Below are 17,714 nucleotides of genomic sequence, written 5' to 3'. Positions count from 1 at the left end.
ACAAACACACACACACACACACACAAACACAACACACACACACACACACACACACACACACACACACACACACACACACACACACACACACACACACACACACACACACACACACACACACACACACACACACACACACACACACACACACACACACACACACACACACACACACACACACACACACACACACACACACACCTGGCGTGATCCCAGACCTGCTGAGACAGAGCTGTACCTCTCGGGCTGCCTGCAGCTACAACAACATTGCCCTCTGAAGGTCAACAGAACGTACTGGTAAATGCTGCCATTGTACGGCAGAAGGGAGAGAGCAATGGGAGGGAGGTGGGCTCTTGGCAGGCTGTTTATACTGCACCAACAACAGCCTGCTGCAGAGTGAGAGGGCTGGTGTGTAGTGAGAGGGCTTGTTTTCAAACAGGTTACAAAGTGAGAGGGCTGGTATTCGTATCGACACACACCTGCTAATTTCCTCTCTGACCTCTCTGAGAACCAACTAACGAGCCACATATTATGTCCGTATGTATAGCAGAACATGAGAAACGGTGATACTGTAAATAATGCTGAAAAAAACTAGATGACTTCACCAAACTGAAATTAACTTATGGTCACATGTTGATGGGTGGAGAGCAGCCGATCATTACATAAAATCTGTGGTCAGGAGTACACACATCCTCTATTGGACTAAGAGGGACTAAATGTTTAAAAACCCTCAGTTTGAAATTAATGCAGTGGCTAAATCAGGCTATTCTGCTATCACGCATAATACATCTGGGTGAAGAGCATTGTGGACTATACCCTTTAGAAAGGTTAAGCATCCCATATGAATTGTCCTCTTGAGGTTGTGACTTGTTCTGACTGACTATCCCCTACTCATCTCTCTCCCCCTCTCTATCCTTCCCCTCTCTCTCTCCCTCCCCTCTCTCTCTCCCTCTCTATCCTTCCCCTCTCTCTCAGACCTCCCCTATCTTATTCCTCTCCCCCTCTCTCTCTCCCTCCCCTCTATCCTTCCCCTCTCTCTCAGACCTCCCCTCTCTTATTCCTCTCCCCCTCTCTCTCTCTCTATCCTTCCCCTCTCTCTCAGACCTCCCCTCTCTTATTCCTCTCCCCTCTCTCTCCCTCTCTATCCTTCCCCTCTCTCTCAGACCTCCCCTCTCTTATTCCTCTCCCCCTCTCTCTCCCTCCTTCCCCCCTCTCTCTCAGACCTCCCCTATCTTATTCCTCTCCCCCTCTCTCTCTCCCTCTCTATCCTTCCCCTCTCTCCCAGACCTCCCCTCTCTTATTCCTCTCCCCCTCTCTCTCCCTCTCTCTCTCTCTATCCTTCCCCTCTCTCAGACCTCCCCTCTCTTATTCCTCTCCCCCTCTCTATCCTTCCCCTCTCTCCCAGACCTCCCCTCTCTTATTCCTCTGCCCCTCTCTCTCTCTCTCTCTCTATCCTTCCCCTCTCTCTCAGACCTCCCCTCTCTTATTTCTCTCCCCCTCTCTCTCTCCCTCTCTATCCTTCCCCTCTCTCTCAGACCTCCCCTCTCTTATTCCTCTCCCCCTCTCTATCTCTATCCTTCCCCTCTCTCTCAGACCTCCCTCTCTTATTCCTCTCCCCCTCTCTCTCCCTCTCTATCCTTCCCCTCTCTCTCAGACCTCCCCTATCTTATTCCTCTCCCCCTCTCTCTCTCCCTCTCTATCCTTCCCCTCTCTCTCAGACCTCCCCTATCTTATTCCTCTCCCCCTCTCTCCCTCTATCCTTCCCCTCTCTCCCAGACCTCCCCTCTCTTATTCCTCTCCCCCTCTCTCTCCCTCTCTATCCTTCCCCTCTCTCTCAGACCTCCCCTCTCTTATTTCTCTCCCCCTCTCTCTCCCTCTCTATCCTTCCCCTCTCTCTCTCCCTCTCTATCCTTCCCCTCTCTCTCAGACCTCCCCTCTCTTATTCCTCTCCCCTCTCTATCCCCCCCCCTCCATCCCTGTACTCCTCTCCATCGTATGATGTGTTAACCAGGCATATGACTAGGTAATGACATTTGACCCTGTAATCCTCCACATGGCTCTGGTCTTAGTCTCAGCGATCTGTGTGCTACAATGTTTAAAAACTAGGGGGGGAAAGACATCTCTCTCTATCTCTTTCTTTCTAAAACATTACAAAGGCATCTGTTCCTGCTGTCTCCAGATTGACCTACCCAGGAATGGATACATAGTATTGTTCATAATACTGTATACATAGGCATATGTGTACATCTCTAAACATTGCTACATCTACAATATAAGAATTCATAAAACCAGCCTTATGTTCAGCGGAATTACACCCACAATAATAAAAGGCTTCCCCGCTTGACTGTTTGTGTCTGTTTGTGGTGGATCCTTTCTGGAACCACCCGCTAATGACAATGAGACTTTTACCCCAGACTTATCGCAATCAGTCTGTCTTTAGATGGTTAATGGTGGCACCACTGGTAGAGGTCTCATTGTGATACTGTCTGGTTTTTACAGTGACTTTATAACGACTTGATCATTATTATAGAAACATCCTAGGGTTGGGCAGTGTACTGTGTATACCATATCCTGGGAATTTTTCCAATACCGTCAATACCGTTTTTTTATAAATTGGAATATTTGTATTTTTTTAAATAATGCAGACAACTTGTGCACTAAGTAATATATACGTTTCTCAAGACAGTCTATTTGAGCCAGTCACGTGTGTTTGTTTACAAAGAAGCACAATGAGCAAAACGGGAGTTTCATGAGGTGAGTCACTCCTGCTGCAGCGCAGCTTAAGGGAGGTGATCGAGTTACGTGTCACGTTCTGACCTTAGTTCCTTTGTTATGTCTTTGTTTTAGTTTGGTCAGGGCATGAGTTGGGGTGGGTAGTCTATGTTCTTTTTTCTATGTTGTGTTTATGTGTTTGGCCTGGTATGGTTCTCAATCAGAGGCAGGTGTCGTTCGTTGTCTCTGATTGAGAATCATAATTAGGTAGCCTGTTTTCCCCATTTTAGTTGTGGGTGATTGTTTTCTGTTTTGTGTCTGCACCAGACAGAACTGTTTCGGTTTAATTTTTCGTTCTCTTGTTGTTTTTGTATTTAAGTGTTCTGTTCTATTAAATATCATGAACACTTACCACGCTGCATATTGGTCCGATCTCTCATACTCCTCGTCAGAGGAGGACGAATCCCGTTACATTACGCTTGTATGAAATTCACTACACTACCAATGTCTATCCGCTATATATCTTCTAACTATTAAATGAACTATCTAAGATGTGCCAAATAAATTCTCTGCAGCAGGTTTTTGCTAACTTGCTGATGTTAGCTAAGCAGCTGACTTTAGTGTGCAAGATGAAGCTTCTTCGTAACAGCAGCAGAGACAATCCCTTCCTTTATTAAGATCTCTGCTGTCTAATATTTGTTTTGTGTGTGATGCAAACTGTGTTTTGAGATAGCTACTTGCGTAACTTTAAGCAGGGTTGTCTTAGTAGTTCATGTTAGCATGCGCCCGTTAGCATTTACCTAGCATCCGCTATGGGAATTGCTTAACACTTGTTAGCATTTTGTATTTGTTAACTGATATTTTTGGGGCTTTTCGTGACGTTCAAATTTTTTGAGACTGGTTATACAGTATATCCTGAGATGGAACCGTCATGGAATGAAGGTATGGAAATCTGGATCCTGCCCAACCTTACATCCTGACACCTATGTGTTATAGCCTTTATGTTTAATGGTGGTGTTGATAGCACATAAAACTAAGCCTGTCACCTTTTACATTCTTATCAGGTGATGTGGTTTATGAATGATGTAGGCCTCTGCCAAAAGAATTCCTGCCATTTTCTCATAAGTGTAATAAGGAAACATTGTGAGCAAATTCTTAATCTTATTCGATGACGAATTACAAAACATTTCAACAGGCGATCTGTTCAGGTTATTCATATGTACCAGTTTTATTACTACAGTGCCTTCAGAAAGTATTCATAGCCCATGACTTATTCCACATTTTGTTGTGTTACAACCTGAACTCAGAATTGATTAAGTCTTTTTTTTCTCTCACATCTACACACAATTCCCCATAATGACGAAGTGAAAAGATGTTTTAGAACTGTTTGCAAACTTATTGAAAATGAAATACAGAAATATCTCATTTATGTAAGTTGTCCCACCGCTGAGTCAATACTTTGTAGAAGCACCTTTGGCATCGATTACAGCTGTGAGTCTTTCTGGGTAAGTCTCTAAGAGCTTTCCACACCTGGATTGTGCAACATTAGCCCATTAGTCAAAACTGTAATTCGGCCACTCAGGAATATTTACTGTCTTCTTGGTAAGCAACTCCAGTGTAGCTATGGCCTTGTGTTTTAAGTTATTGTCCTGCTGAAAGGTAAATGTGTCACGTCTGCTCCCGCTCTTCCCCCTCGGCTGCCCTGCATCACACACTCCTATGATCCATTACGCACACCTGCCTTCCCTCGTCATGCGCATCAGGGATATTGGACTCATCTGGACTTTTTTGTCTTTGTTTTCTTGTATGCTTATTAAATGTTTGACTCCCCGTACCTGCTTCGTCTCTCCAGTGTCATTCCATGTGACAAAATGAATCTCCCAGTGTGTGGTGGAAAGCAGACTGAAGCAGGTTTTCTTCTAGGAATTTGCCTGTGCTTAGCTCTATTCGGTTTCTTTTTTTATCCTGAAAAACTCCCAAATCCTTAACGATTACAAGCATACACATAACATGATGCAGCCACACCTATGCTTGAAAATATGGAGAGTGGTACTCAGTAATGTGTTGTATTGGATTTGTCCCAAACATAACACTTTGTGTTCAGCACAAAAAGTTCATTGCTTTGCCACATTTGTTTTGTATTACTTTACTGCCTTGTTGCAAACAGGAGGCATGTTTTGGAATATTTTTATTCTGTAAAGCCTTCTTTCTTTTCACTCATCCAAATTGTAATGAATAACTTCACCATGCTCAAAGGGACATTTTCAAAAACATAATTCCACTTATTATGGAGTATTATGTGTAGGCCAGTGACAAGAAATCTCAATGTAATCAACTTTAAATGTAGCCTGTAACACAACATAATGTGGTCACGGTGTGAGAATACTTTCTGAAGGTCACTGTATACTACTATACTATTAGTTAGTATCTATGGCTGATTGAGCTAGGTGTGGTTACCTCATACACAGTGACCAAAGCAGTGACATTTGAACTTTGAGATCGTAACTCTCCACTTTGAGATAGTCCTCGCTCTCATAAAACAATAATGATAACTCTTACAGGGTGCATTATAGAACATGTCACAGCATGAGTCTGACGCCATATGAACAACACCTATTTGAGTCACGGCCAATGATATTGCAATCTTGAAGCCACACATTCCAATGGCAGGAAGGGAGAGTTAGTGTTTTGATGTTGCCATGGTTGGAAGTCTTCGTTCTCTGATATTACTTGGATATGAATCAGACATCGGTGGCACTCAGCTCAGGACGTTAGCGCTAACATGCAAACCCCCCTCCCACACACACACACACCCACACACACACACACACACACACACACACACACTCACTCCCTATGGTACTGATGCTACTGAACCTTGACTGAACTAATGGAAGGGGAAAAGCTGACCAAAATCCTCCAGGCAACCCATCCATGGAGGACATGAGTTTAGAGACTGTTTCTTTAGAAACTGGATTTAGAAGTAGATAAAAAATCATTTGCAAGGACATAGGAGGAGATTAAGAAACACCAAATTCCATAATTTGGCACTTGTTAAGTGATGTGTCACAAGATAGGTGGGAGAGTAATTTCCCAGGAGGATGTATCACATCATAATATCTCCTACATCAGATTTATGTGTGTTGTACACACAATGGCACCAAGCAATTCAACAACAGTAGTAAACTCACTTCAAATAGAAAGGCCACAAACACACCATCAGGAAAATGTGCTAAAATCAACATTTGGCTTCACTTTGCCCATGCATAAAATGTACAAATAAAAAACAGATTGTTCTTTGAAGATTAGGGTAACGGAGGGGGAAAAACACCCATATTATGAAAACTGTGGGTTTAACAGATGCTGGATAGAGCAAGGGTGTGTGGGGCAAGGGAGGATGTGTGGGGTCAGGGTGGCCATGGGATTGTTTGGTGAGCGAAAGGAGCGTGACAGAGTGGAGAGCCTAAGGCATCATGGGTGAATGAGCAGCCAGCCAATGGCTGGCCCTGGCTGCCTACCGTTCTCCCTATGAAGTGTTCACTTGCTCACTTGTCTTCATGAAGTGTGCAGTCCCTCTCATAGATTGAAATGCTTTGGATAGATTGGTGAAAGCATGGATTCCAAGGACGGTGGAAGTTGTTTGCGCACCTTTAAAGTTCAGATGGGCTACATAGAATAGTAACTGTGATCTGGACATGGACTGTAAGCCTATAACCTCTAACATGTGGATAAATACAATATTAACTCCTGCACAATTAAGTATTTCATGCAGTAAAATTTTGTCTCAGGAACAGTATGATTTATTTATTTCAGCATCGCTTGAGAGAATGCGAATGCACAGTTAGGGAACGCAATCTTTTTCAGGGATTGACAGTTACATAAAAGCTGACAGTATTTCAACAACATAAATTAATCCTAGACTAACTGAAATCTTATCAGAAACATGTTTGATCATTTTCACAGCTTTTAGTTTCCTTAAAACCAGTCAAACTGATGTCATTTTTGCGTTTTCTCCAGGCCCCTAAACGTCCTCGCTCCAAAGAAGAGAAGCAGAATGAAAGAAAATTTTACTGATGTCAGATTATTGATGCATTCATTCCATCGATTTATGACATTATTCTGGTAAGCACCACTGGAGGACCTGAGCCCTAGGACCATACCTCAGGACTACCTGGCATGATGACTCCTTGCTGTCCCCAGTCCACCTGGCCGTGCTGCTGCTCCAGTTTCAACTGTTCTGCCTGCGGCTATGGAACCCTGACCTGTTCACCGGACGTGCTACCTGTCCCAGACCTGCTGTTTTCAACTCTCTAGAGACAGTAGGAGCGGTAGAGATACTCTTAATGATCGGCTATGAAAAGCCAACTGACATTTACTCCTGAGGTGCTGACTTGCTGCACCCTCGACAACTACTGTGATTATTATTATTTGACCATGCTGGTCATTTATGAACATTTGAACATCTTGGCCATGTTCTGTTATAATCTCCACCCGGCACAGCCAGAAGAGGACTGGCCACCCCTCATAGCCTGGTTCCTGTCTAGGTTTCTTCCTAGGTTTTGGCCTTTCTAGGGAGTTTTTCCTAGCCACCGTGCTTCCACACCTGCATTGCTTGCTGCCTGGGGTTTTAGGCTGGGTTTCTGTACAGCACTTTGAGATATCAGCTGATGTAAGAAGGGCTATATAAATACATTTGATTTGATTTAGGTAGTGGGCGTGGCCAATGGCTCTCGTCTTGGCCGCAGAGACTAAATCTAGCTGTTTTAAAGCTAGTTTCCTAAAATTCTACATATTTTGTCATGGGGCTGAGTGAAACATTTTAGTTTGATTGCAAATGCCATCAATTTTGTCATGAGTGAGAGGAAAATTGCAGTTTCAAAGCAAATTTCCTGCAATTCTACATATTTTGCCATGGGGCACAGAGAATCTTATGCTAGTTGAGTGACTCAAACATTTTTTTTAAATCAATGGAGGCCAAATGCCATGACATTTAAAAAAAAATTTTAAAGATTTTCCCTGACCGTCTAGCTTTTTATTTTGGTGATTCCTATTCATTTAAAATATAATTTAAAATATATTGCTCCAATACATTTTTTTTACATACTTTTTTGTATATACCTGTACTACATGACCATAAGTATGTGGACACCTGCTCGTAGAACATCTCATTCCAAAACCAGTAACCAGTATATATATATATATATATTATATATATATATATATATATATATATAGAGGAATTTTCTTTATTTGTACTATTTTCTATTTTTTTATTAATAGTGAAGACATCAAAACTATGAAATAACACATAAAGATAGCTCAGATGTGCGAGTGAATTTTGAATGTTATATTTTAGATTCACTTGTTGGCTGCTTTTCCTTCACTCTGCGGTCCAACTCATCACAAACGATCTCAATTGGGTTGAGGCTGGGTGATTGTGGAGGCCAGATCATCTGATGCAGCACTCCATCACTCTCCTTCTTGGTCAAATAGCCCTTACACAGCCTGGAGGTGTGTTGGGTCATTGTCCTGTTGAACAACAACTGATAGTCCCACTAAGCGCAAACCAGATGGGATGGCGTATTGTTGCAGAATGCTGTGGTAGCCATGCTGGTAAAGTGTGCCTTGAATTCTAAATAAATCACTGACAGTGTCACCAGCAAAGCAACCTCACACCTCCTCCTCCTCCATGCTTCATGTTGAGAACGACACATGCGGAGATCATCTGTTCACCTACTCCGTCTCACAAAAATACGGCAGTTGGAACCAAAAATCTCAAATGTGGACTCATCAGACCAAAAAATGTATTTCCACCGGTCGAATGTCCATTGCTCGTGTTTCTTGGCCCAAGCCTTCTTATTGGTGTCCTTTAGTAGTGGTTTCTTTGCAGCAATTAGAACATGGAGGTCTGATTCATGGAGTCTCCTCTGAACAGTTGATGTTGAGGTGTGTCTGTTACTCTGTGTTTCATCATAGCGCTTGTTGGTTTTTGCAACTGCACTTAAAGAAACTTTCTCAGTTCTTGACATTTTCCATATTGACTGACCTTCATGTCTTAAAGTGATGATGGACTGTCATTTCTCTTTGCTTATTTGAGCTGTTCTTGACATAATATGGACTTGGTCTTTTACCAAATAGGGCTGTCTTCTGTATACCACCCCTACCATGTCACAACTGATAGGCTTAAACTCATTAAGAAGGAAAGAAATTCCACAAATGAACTTTTAACAAGGTACACCTGTTAATTGAAATGTATTCCAAGTGACTACCTGAAGCTGGTTGAGAGAATGCCAAGCATGTGCAAAGAAAAACCCTGGAATGTGTAGCTGTGTCTAGACTTTTGACTGGTACTGTATATATACAGTGCATTTGGAAAGTATTCAGACCCCTTGACCTTTTCCACATTTTGTTACGTTACAGCCTTATTCTAAAATGTATTAAAAAAAAAAAATCTCAAGAATCTACACAAAATACCCCCTTATAACAAACCTAAAACAGGGTTTTAGAAATGTTTGTAAATATAAATATAAATAAATAGATACATTTATTTTAAAAATATGAAATACCTTATTTACATAAGTATTCAGACCCTTTGCTATAAGACTCAAAATTGAGCTCAGGTGCATCCTGTTTCCATTGATCACCTTGAGATGTTTCTACAACTTAATTGGAGTCCACCTGTGGTAAATTAAATTCATTCAACATGATTTGGAAAGGCAAACACCTGTCTATATAAGCTCCCACAGTTGACAGTGCATGTCAGAGCAAAAACCAAGCCATGAAGTCAAAGGAATTGTCTGTAGAGCTCCAAGACAGGATTGTGTCGAGGCACAGATCTGGGGAAGGGTACCAAAACATTTATGTAGCATTGAAGGTCCCCAAGAACACAGTGGGCTCTATGATTCTTAAATGGAAGAAGTTTAGAACCACCAAACTCCCATCCCTCTGTGGAGATGGGAGAACCTTCCAGAAGGACAACCATCTCTACAGCACTCCACCAATTAGGCCTTTGTGGTAGAGTGGCCAGACGGAAGCCACTCCTTAGTAAAAGGCACATCACAGCTAGCTTGGAGTTTGCCAAAAAAGCACCTAAAGGACTCTCAGACCATGAGAGACAAGATTCTCTGGTCTGATGAAACCAAGACTGAACACTTTAGCCAGAATGCCAAGTGTCACGTCTGGAGGAAACCTGGCACCATCACCATCATGCTGTGGGGATGTTTTTCAGCGGCAGGGACTGGCAGACTAGTCAGGATCGAGGGAAATATGAACGGAGCAAAGTACAGAGAGATCCTTGATGAAAACCTGCTCCAGAGCACTCACAACCTCATACTGGGGCGAAGGTTCACATTCCAACAGGACAACCCTAAGCGCACAGCCAAGACAATGCAGGAGTGGCTTCGGGACAAGTCTCTGAATGTCCTTGAGTGGCCCAGCCAGAACCGGGACTTGAACCTGATTGAACATCTCTGGAGAGACCTGAAAATAGCTGTGCAGTGACACTCCCCATCCAATCTGACAGAGCTTGAGAGGATGTACAGTACAGAGAAGAATGGGAGAAACTCCCCAAATGCAGCTTGATGAGGAAAAAAACTGTTTATTCAATTTTAGAATAAGGCTGTAATGTAACAAAATGTGGAAAAAGTCTTGGGGTCTGAGCACTTTCTGAGTGCACTGTACATGTGTGTGTGTGACGCAGCTAAACGCATATAGGGGAAACACTGCACTTTGAAATGTAAACACATTATTTGACATTCTACAAGCACATGACTGATGGAGGACTGATATGAGATAGTTGTGATCATGCCAGTTCATTATTTCCCTCACCCCAAAAAAATGAATGTCCCTACACATACTATAAACCAGTTGGAGATATTTTATGATAGCAGATATGTTAAAAACCTAGCCATAAAGTAGTATTACAGTATATGTAAAGTATGTACCTTGTGATGAGAGATATGTTTCTCACCACAATCAGGTCTTTCCATGACACTGAATGCCAGGAAGGAGTCTAGCAGTCTGGGCTCCCTCACGGATTCTTTCTGCCCCTGTTGTTTGCAGAGCCAGGTCATTTTACTGCTCTTTTCCCTTGAGCCACAATGGAGTAAATAGAACCACTCCATTAACTTGAGTTGGAATGGAGTCATGGACTGTACTTAGAATTCTATGAATACCTCCCATTGAGTTGAGGAAAGTTGGTCATAGACTACATAAAAAGATGTCAGATAGTCTGTTTAAAGTTATTTCATTTAGATTTCACACATCTAAAACATCTGAAAGCCCAGCAGTTTTATTTGAAGTGAAAGCACTCAGGAATGTCTCTCAGAGGTTAACAGTCGACGCTGTCATTTTCAAAAAATGGCAAGTCATTAAGCGATTAACTGATTGTTCTCCCGGTTAACAACACCACTTACCTTTCACAATGTCACAGCACCAACCAGGAGGTCACACAGGCCTGTCATAAAGCAGAACGGAGCTTACATATTGTGTAGATATTGTCCCTTATTTGTTATCTATCGTTATTAGGGCCTGAAGTATTTATTGACTACAAGGCCAAACAAGGGAAAACTCTAGTTGCAGCCTATAAGTAGGGCCAGAGTTCATCCTGGTCAGGTCATGTGGTCGGAAAAAACACAGGATCTTACACTTATCATTGTAAAAAGGCTATGGATCCAAAGATTGCTTTTCTTTTCATCCAAAAAGGATGTACAAACTAATCTGTATGACAAAATACAGACTCAGGGATTTGTTTTGAAACCTGAGAAGGTGAAAATATGTTTGAAACCTGAGATGAAAGCTGAGACAACATGAGATTACATGGGCTTCTGTGGGTAGTTAGTTAGAAGTGACGTGGATCATCTACTACTGTACTATTACTACAAGGTATTTAAAGCTGCAATATGTCACTTTTTGGACGACCAGACCAAATTCACATAGAAATGTGTTTTATACTAGATCTGTCATTCTCATTGAAAGCAAGTCTAAGAAGTGGTAGATCTGTTTTATGTGCGCTACTTATGCCTCCTGTTCTTAAGTTTTGTTTTTGCATCTTTTACTTTTGATTTAGTACAGCAGCTTCAAACCAAAGACAGTACAGTATGAAGATTCTCCAATAGAAATCTCTGATCACACTTGTAGGCGATGTCATTTTGTCTCTCACGAGGTTGGAGTAATAACATGTTCAACTAACTATGTAAGACATTGGCTCAAATCTAGGTTGTGCCTTTAGATTTTGACAAAATTAACAACTAAGGAAGAATTTTTCATTTCTTTCACTGACTTCTCGAACCCCAAACCCGGCCTGGGCTGTTTGGTCTGTTTCGCAAGCATTTCCGGAAGTCTTGCAATGTTGCTTCTCTGGGTTTAGAAACTGTGTTCAAACAGCTGAAAATACAATATATTTGGTTATGGAAAATATATTTCACAGCGGTTTTGATTGTACAATGATTCGCAACACCATATTTGCTTGTTTTCCCACAAACTGGAATTAAGCATTATGTATTAGAATTTTTTAATAGCCATTCTACGTACAGTACCAGTCAACAGTTTGGACACACCTACTCATTTAAGGGTTTTTGGTGTGTCCAAACTCTTGACTGGTACTGTATATACGAAGTGCCAAACTCACTGACTGATGCAGATGCTGCTCTATTACACTACTCTATTTAGCTACTGAGTGAAATTAAAATTCATCCCCTAAAACCCTTACAAAGCATTTATAAGAGGGAAGGTTACTCATAGCAATATGTTAGTGGATTTTATCAATATGAGAGTCATTGTGAAGTCAATTCAGAGCCAGAGGTAACTTTTGCAGTCACACTGTGACATCTGGCTTGGTCTACTAGTATAACTTGAAGCATGAAAATGTTCCCAAAATATATATATATATCTAACAAGGGGTCACACTCAAAATGTTAGAAAAATCCATCAACATCCTCATCTCTAGCTCTGGCCCCTCAACTTCTATCTTGACAACAATACAAGCTTCCCACTGGGCACGTCAGTTCAACGTTTCGTCTTGATTTACATTTGGTTGAGTTGGATTTAGGTTCAAAGTTGGGTGACATTTTTTCCCCAAACCATTACATTACATTTTTTGGGTTGAAATGACGTGAAACCAAGTTGATTCAACCAGTTTTTGCTCAGTGTGTTTACTCTGAACCCCTGAGAGGAGACGAGGAGAGAAGGACAGCAGATGGAGGGATAGATAGATAGAAAAAGGGATATGATGGTGGGAATACAGTCCTCCTCTGTCAGTCTGTTTGTTCTGTGTGTTTGCTGCCCTACTCTGTGTAACACGTGAGATAATTCACACCATCTCGCTGACTGTGGCCAGTCTCGCTGTGGCCAGTCTGAACAGAAGAGTAGGAACCATACAAATAGAGTAGGAACAGCTCCAGACATCGAATTCAAAACGTTTCGGACGCTGGTGTTCCATTTTGGAATGTTAGATTAAGTTGGCCAGAAGCACAAACTGATCTGCTACCAGGCTAAGAATGTTCAATATGAATATAGAATGTGCCTAGAATGTGCCTTCAGAAAGTATTCACACGAGAGGTCTTCTTGGGTCCAAAAAGTTAGACGGGTTCTGAAATGGACCCAGGGCTTTCCTCCCCAGACCCTACCGAATAAATATATGTTTTAACATGGAGACACGGTCCGAATGGACCCAAGGCTAATCAGATCAGGTCCCATATAGACAGTGTTGGGTCTCCATATAGACACGAGTGGCTCGAGGAGGAGTAAGAGCGAGACAGCAGCAACCAAGCCAACTCGTACTAGTTTGTATAACTTCTAGCTGCCAAAGCTGGGTTATTTATCATCCAATCTGGGTCGTTGAAACATATCCTTTCACTTTCAATTCCATCATTTTAATTCCATCTTCCATTGATCTTTTCGCTTGCTTGCAATGACACACACAGAGCCAGAGGCTAGTGCAGTTTTGATGACTTGTGATTAGCCGACAAAAACAACAAGCTACACGCGCCTATCTCATGAAAAGCCGCAGCAGTATAAATTAGACAATTTTCCCGCTCTTTCTACTGCAGCAGTCACATTCGGGTCCTTACTGGCAAATCAGTTCTAATTACACATACCCAAGACCTGTGACAATCAAATCAGATCCGACCCGGATCCAAGGGTCAACTACAGAATTTCTGTCAGAGGTGTAATTCTGTTTTCAGACATTTAATTTTTTTTTTTTTAAACTAATTCATTAAAAATGAAAAGCTGAAATGTCTTGAGTCAATAGGTATTCAACCCCTTTGTTATGGGAAGCCTAGTTCCCATAAGTTCAGGAGTAAGAATTTGCTTAACAAGTCACATAATAAGTTGCATGGATTTTACCCCTTTTTCGTGGTATCCAATTGTTAGTAGCTACTATCTTGTCTCATCGCTACAACTCCCATACGGGCTCGGGAGAGATGAAGGTTGAAAGTCATGCGTCCTCCGATACACAACGGAAGAAGCACCGCTTCTTAACACAGCATGCATCCAACCCGGAAGCCAGCCACACCAATGTGTCGGAGGAAACACAGTGCACCTGACAACGTTGGTTAGTGCACACTGCGCCCGGCCCGACACAGGAGTCGCTGGTGCGCAACGAGACAAGTATATCCCTACCGGCCAAACCCTCCCTAACCCGGACGACGCTAGGCCAATTGTGCGTCACCCCACGGACCTCCCGGTCGTGGGCGGTTACGACAGAGCCTGGGCGCGAACCCAGAGTCTCTGGTGGCCACTGCACCACCCAGGAGGCCACAAAGCATGTGTTTTTAGTGAGTCTGACAGATCAGATGAAGTAGGGATGTTCTCTTGATAAGTTTGTGAATTGGACAATTTTCCTGTCTTGCTAAGTAATCGAAATGTAACAAGTTCTTTTGGATGTCCGGGAAAATGTATAGAGTAAAAGGTATATTATTTTCTTTAGGAATGTAGTGGAGTAAAAGTAAAAGTTGTCAAACATATCAATTATAAAGTAAAGTACAGATACCCCCAAAAAACAAATGAAGTTGTACTTAAAGCTATTTTTGCTTAATTACTTTACACCACTGATAAGAAGCTACTTAATGGATCATAAAAACATAGACCTGGGAGAATAGGTCACCTCAATAATGGGTGGTGAGTCACCACAGAGAGAAGGAATAACAACCTGTATATAGTACTAATGATAGTTTCATTACAGTGTGTGAGTATGTGTATTTCTCTCTCTCTGTGTGTGTGTGTGTGTGTGTGTGTGTGTGTGTGTGTGTGTGTGTGTGTGTGTGTGTGTGTGTGTGTGTGTGTGTGTGTGTGTGTGTGTGTGTGTGTGTGTGTGTGTGTGTGTGTGTGAACTTACCTAATTCTCTGGAGACAGGGGACACGGAAGCAGTCTCTCCTATCTTTGACACAGCGTCAAAGTACGCCTTCCCAGCAAGAGTCATCGCTGTGAGGAGACAAACAAAATAATCATATGAATGGATCTCACCAACACCTACATGATACCCTATTCAGACCCTTGTGCTAGCCATGCCTGTGTCTGAAACCACAGTGTAAATGTTAACTTGTTAGTGTATCATGTGAGACATCTAATTCACTTATGTCCAAATATTGGGATGATAAATCACATTTTGTTCATGCTGTATAACCCTTGTTTATAACAACATTTGTCATAAGATGCTTGACAGTAATCCGGCCTAGATCCCCAATGAGCAAGCAGCAACACAGTGGCAAATGGCAAGGAAAAACTCCCTAGAAGGAAGAAACCTTGAGAGGAACCAGACTCAGAGCCATCCTCCTCTGGCTGTACTGGGTAGAAAACATTAACATGTTCTCACCGGCTACAGATTTCTCATAGTTCTTCCCCAGATTGACCAGGTTCCTCAGACCTGGGTTGAACTGCTCCATCACATTCTGTAAGCGAGAGGAGGGGGGGGGGGTCAAAGAGAGAGAGAGAGGAGAGAGAATGAACTACAGCTGGGAGAACACAGACGAGAAAAACAAACTACAGAACAATCAAAGACCTGTTTATTCTTGGCCAGGGACTGAGTGTGACTATTCTTGAAATTGCTTGTTTAAACAACACTATTTTTATACCAATGTCCAGTGGGAAAACTAGCTTTTTTATTAACAATGGCCAATTCTCTTGTGGATTATATCCACAGAAACCAATAATAAGCCAATACATAAACCACATACATGATTGTCTTAATGTCATCATAAATAAAGGTTTCAATGTTTGTGTTAATTCTATAAATAACACCAAGCTGAAATAAAACGTTTTAATCATTAACATGATCCTTCACACTTTACAGCTATGTGCGACACAAAGTCCGACACAAAGTATTTGCAGCAGCAGGCTAGGTTGAACCAAACCCAATCCCCGTCCTATTCAAATGGCCCACAATAAAATGCTGTTCAGGACTGGAGTCCCTGTTTAAATTCCCCAGGCACACCCTCAATAGAACAATGAACTACCAGGTATGTGTTAGGCCTGCTTGCACCCAGCCAGAGAGAGAGAGAGAAAGGGGGGAAAGAAAACAGAGAGAAACAGGTTTATCTTCACTCTTCTCTTCAGCTGAAACTGTGGCAGGTCCTAAACTGTATGTATAATTTATTAAACTGACACTTTCGACTTCACCTGCGGAGTATTGGACAGGTGGGGCTGTTGTGGGGCATGAGATATTGCCTTATGTGCACCATATTGCCTTATAATTGATGAACTAACAATACGACACAGATGATTGGTCAAATTTGAAGTTGACAAATTACAAATCTATTGTTTTTTCTTCTTTCAGTTGAGAGGCAAAGGTACTTTGTAGGCTACTTCACTGCGTTTTGCGTTCAACAAATCACGGGCACAGTTTACACGTGCGCTAATGGTAAGCACTGTGCAAATGTATGGCCATATTATGGAATGGGTATATGTATCTCCTATAATAACTGTGAGCCCTAATCTGAAGCTAATTGGAGCCTACTGCTATTGCCAAAGGCGACGATGGACAATGGCCAAATGGAAACCCTGTTATTATGTAGCCAAGGTCATGGTGGAGAAATGGGGAGCTATGATGACGAGGGAAAAAAAGCCTGCTTACCTTGTATGTACTTTCGGTCAGTTTATTCACATCGTCATGATCCAGAGACATGTTGGCAGTCATTACTCAGTCTCTGCAAGATGGAACAAAAAAAACTAAACCAAAGCCAATCACTCGAAGTCTATATAATTCCTTTCAAATCCAAGGGTGGGCTGTTTAGTTGTTCCAGGAGTAGTTTACAATTGAGAGCAGAAGCGCAACTGTACACCAGTGGCCAAACAAACCGGCATCAACCGTTGCGCTGCCTGAACGGAGACTGTCAAACTTCACCGTGTGTGTGTCGGAGGGGCGGGAGACAGAAAAGGTAGGATCCGTGACGTCACTGCTTTAGTCAAGCACTTTCGGTGCTGTGCTTTCAGGTGGATCAACTCGGTATTGGCAACAGGGGTTGGGTGCTCAGTCACTCCCTATGGCTCACTCTCCCGGGGCGGTTCTGTTATCGCATTCGGAAGCATTTAAATGACAATAGGCTTACTTTAAAATCAGGGTGAACCACCCCGGGTTTAGCTGCTTCTGCAAAAGCAAATGGGGATCCAAATAAATAAACAAACAATATTTTTAAATCAATTAACTCCCCCATTTGGCCATCGGCATTAGTCTCATGTAAACATCCCTACAGAAAAAACACGATTTCACATCTGGAAAATTACATGATTTCAAGTAAAATTTCACATGTGAAATCATGTGAAAACTTGTTTTTGGAACACTTGACATGTGGTCACGTGAAATTCATGTGGTTCTTCGATAAGGGATCTTCTCAGCTCAATTATGCTGTGGTTCATTGCTGTTGTTATCAAATCAAAATCAAATCAAAGTTTATTGGTTGCATAGACAGATTTGCAGATGCAGCAAAATATTATTACAGCGCAGTAATAATACCTCGAAAACAATACAAAAGTGAAAAGAAAGAAATTACAAAATATCAGAAGA

At 42.0% G+C, this 17,714-nt stretch overlaps 1 protein-coding gene across 3 annotated transcripts in view; it reads right to left on the bottom strand.

The window, feature by feature from the left end:
* Positions 1-17,071, bottom strand: part of baiap2l1a (BAR/IMD domain containing adaptor protein 2 like 1a) — a 43,112-nt gene extending 26,041 nt beyond the window's left edge. For 2 of the 3 annotated variants that reach the window (XM_042306135.1, XM_042306137.1), the window contains exons 1-3: positions 16,785-17,071; positions 15,528-15,603; positions 15,050-15,136 (exon numbers count right to left, since the gene is read on the bottom strand). In XM_042306135.1, coding sequence (XP_042162069.1) covers positions 15,050-15,136; positions 15,528-15,603; positions 16,785-16,847 — 226 coding nt within the window. In that variant the 5' untranslated portion in view covers positions 16,848-17,071. The remainder of the gene's footprint in view (positions 1-15,049; positions 15,137-15,527; positions 15,604-16,784) is intronic. The other variant, XM_042306136.1, reaches the window with a different exon arrangement.
* Positions 17,072-17,714: the final 643 nt, after the last annotated feature.

The sequence above is a fragment of the Oncorhynchus tshawytscha genome, linkage group LG25 (genome assembly GCF_018296145.1).
Source record: "Oncorhynchus tshawytscha isolate Ot180627B linkage group LG25, Otsh_v2.0, whole genome shotgun sequence".
Taxonomy (NCBI): Eukaryota; Metazoa; Chordata; class Actinopteri; order Salmoniformes; family Salmonidae; genus Oncorhynchus; species Oncorhynchus tshawytscha.
The sequence above is the reverse complement of the archived record's forward strand: the minus strand, read 5'-3'. Positions and strand labels throughout refer to the sequence as shown.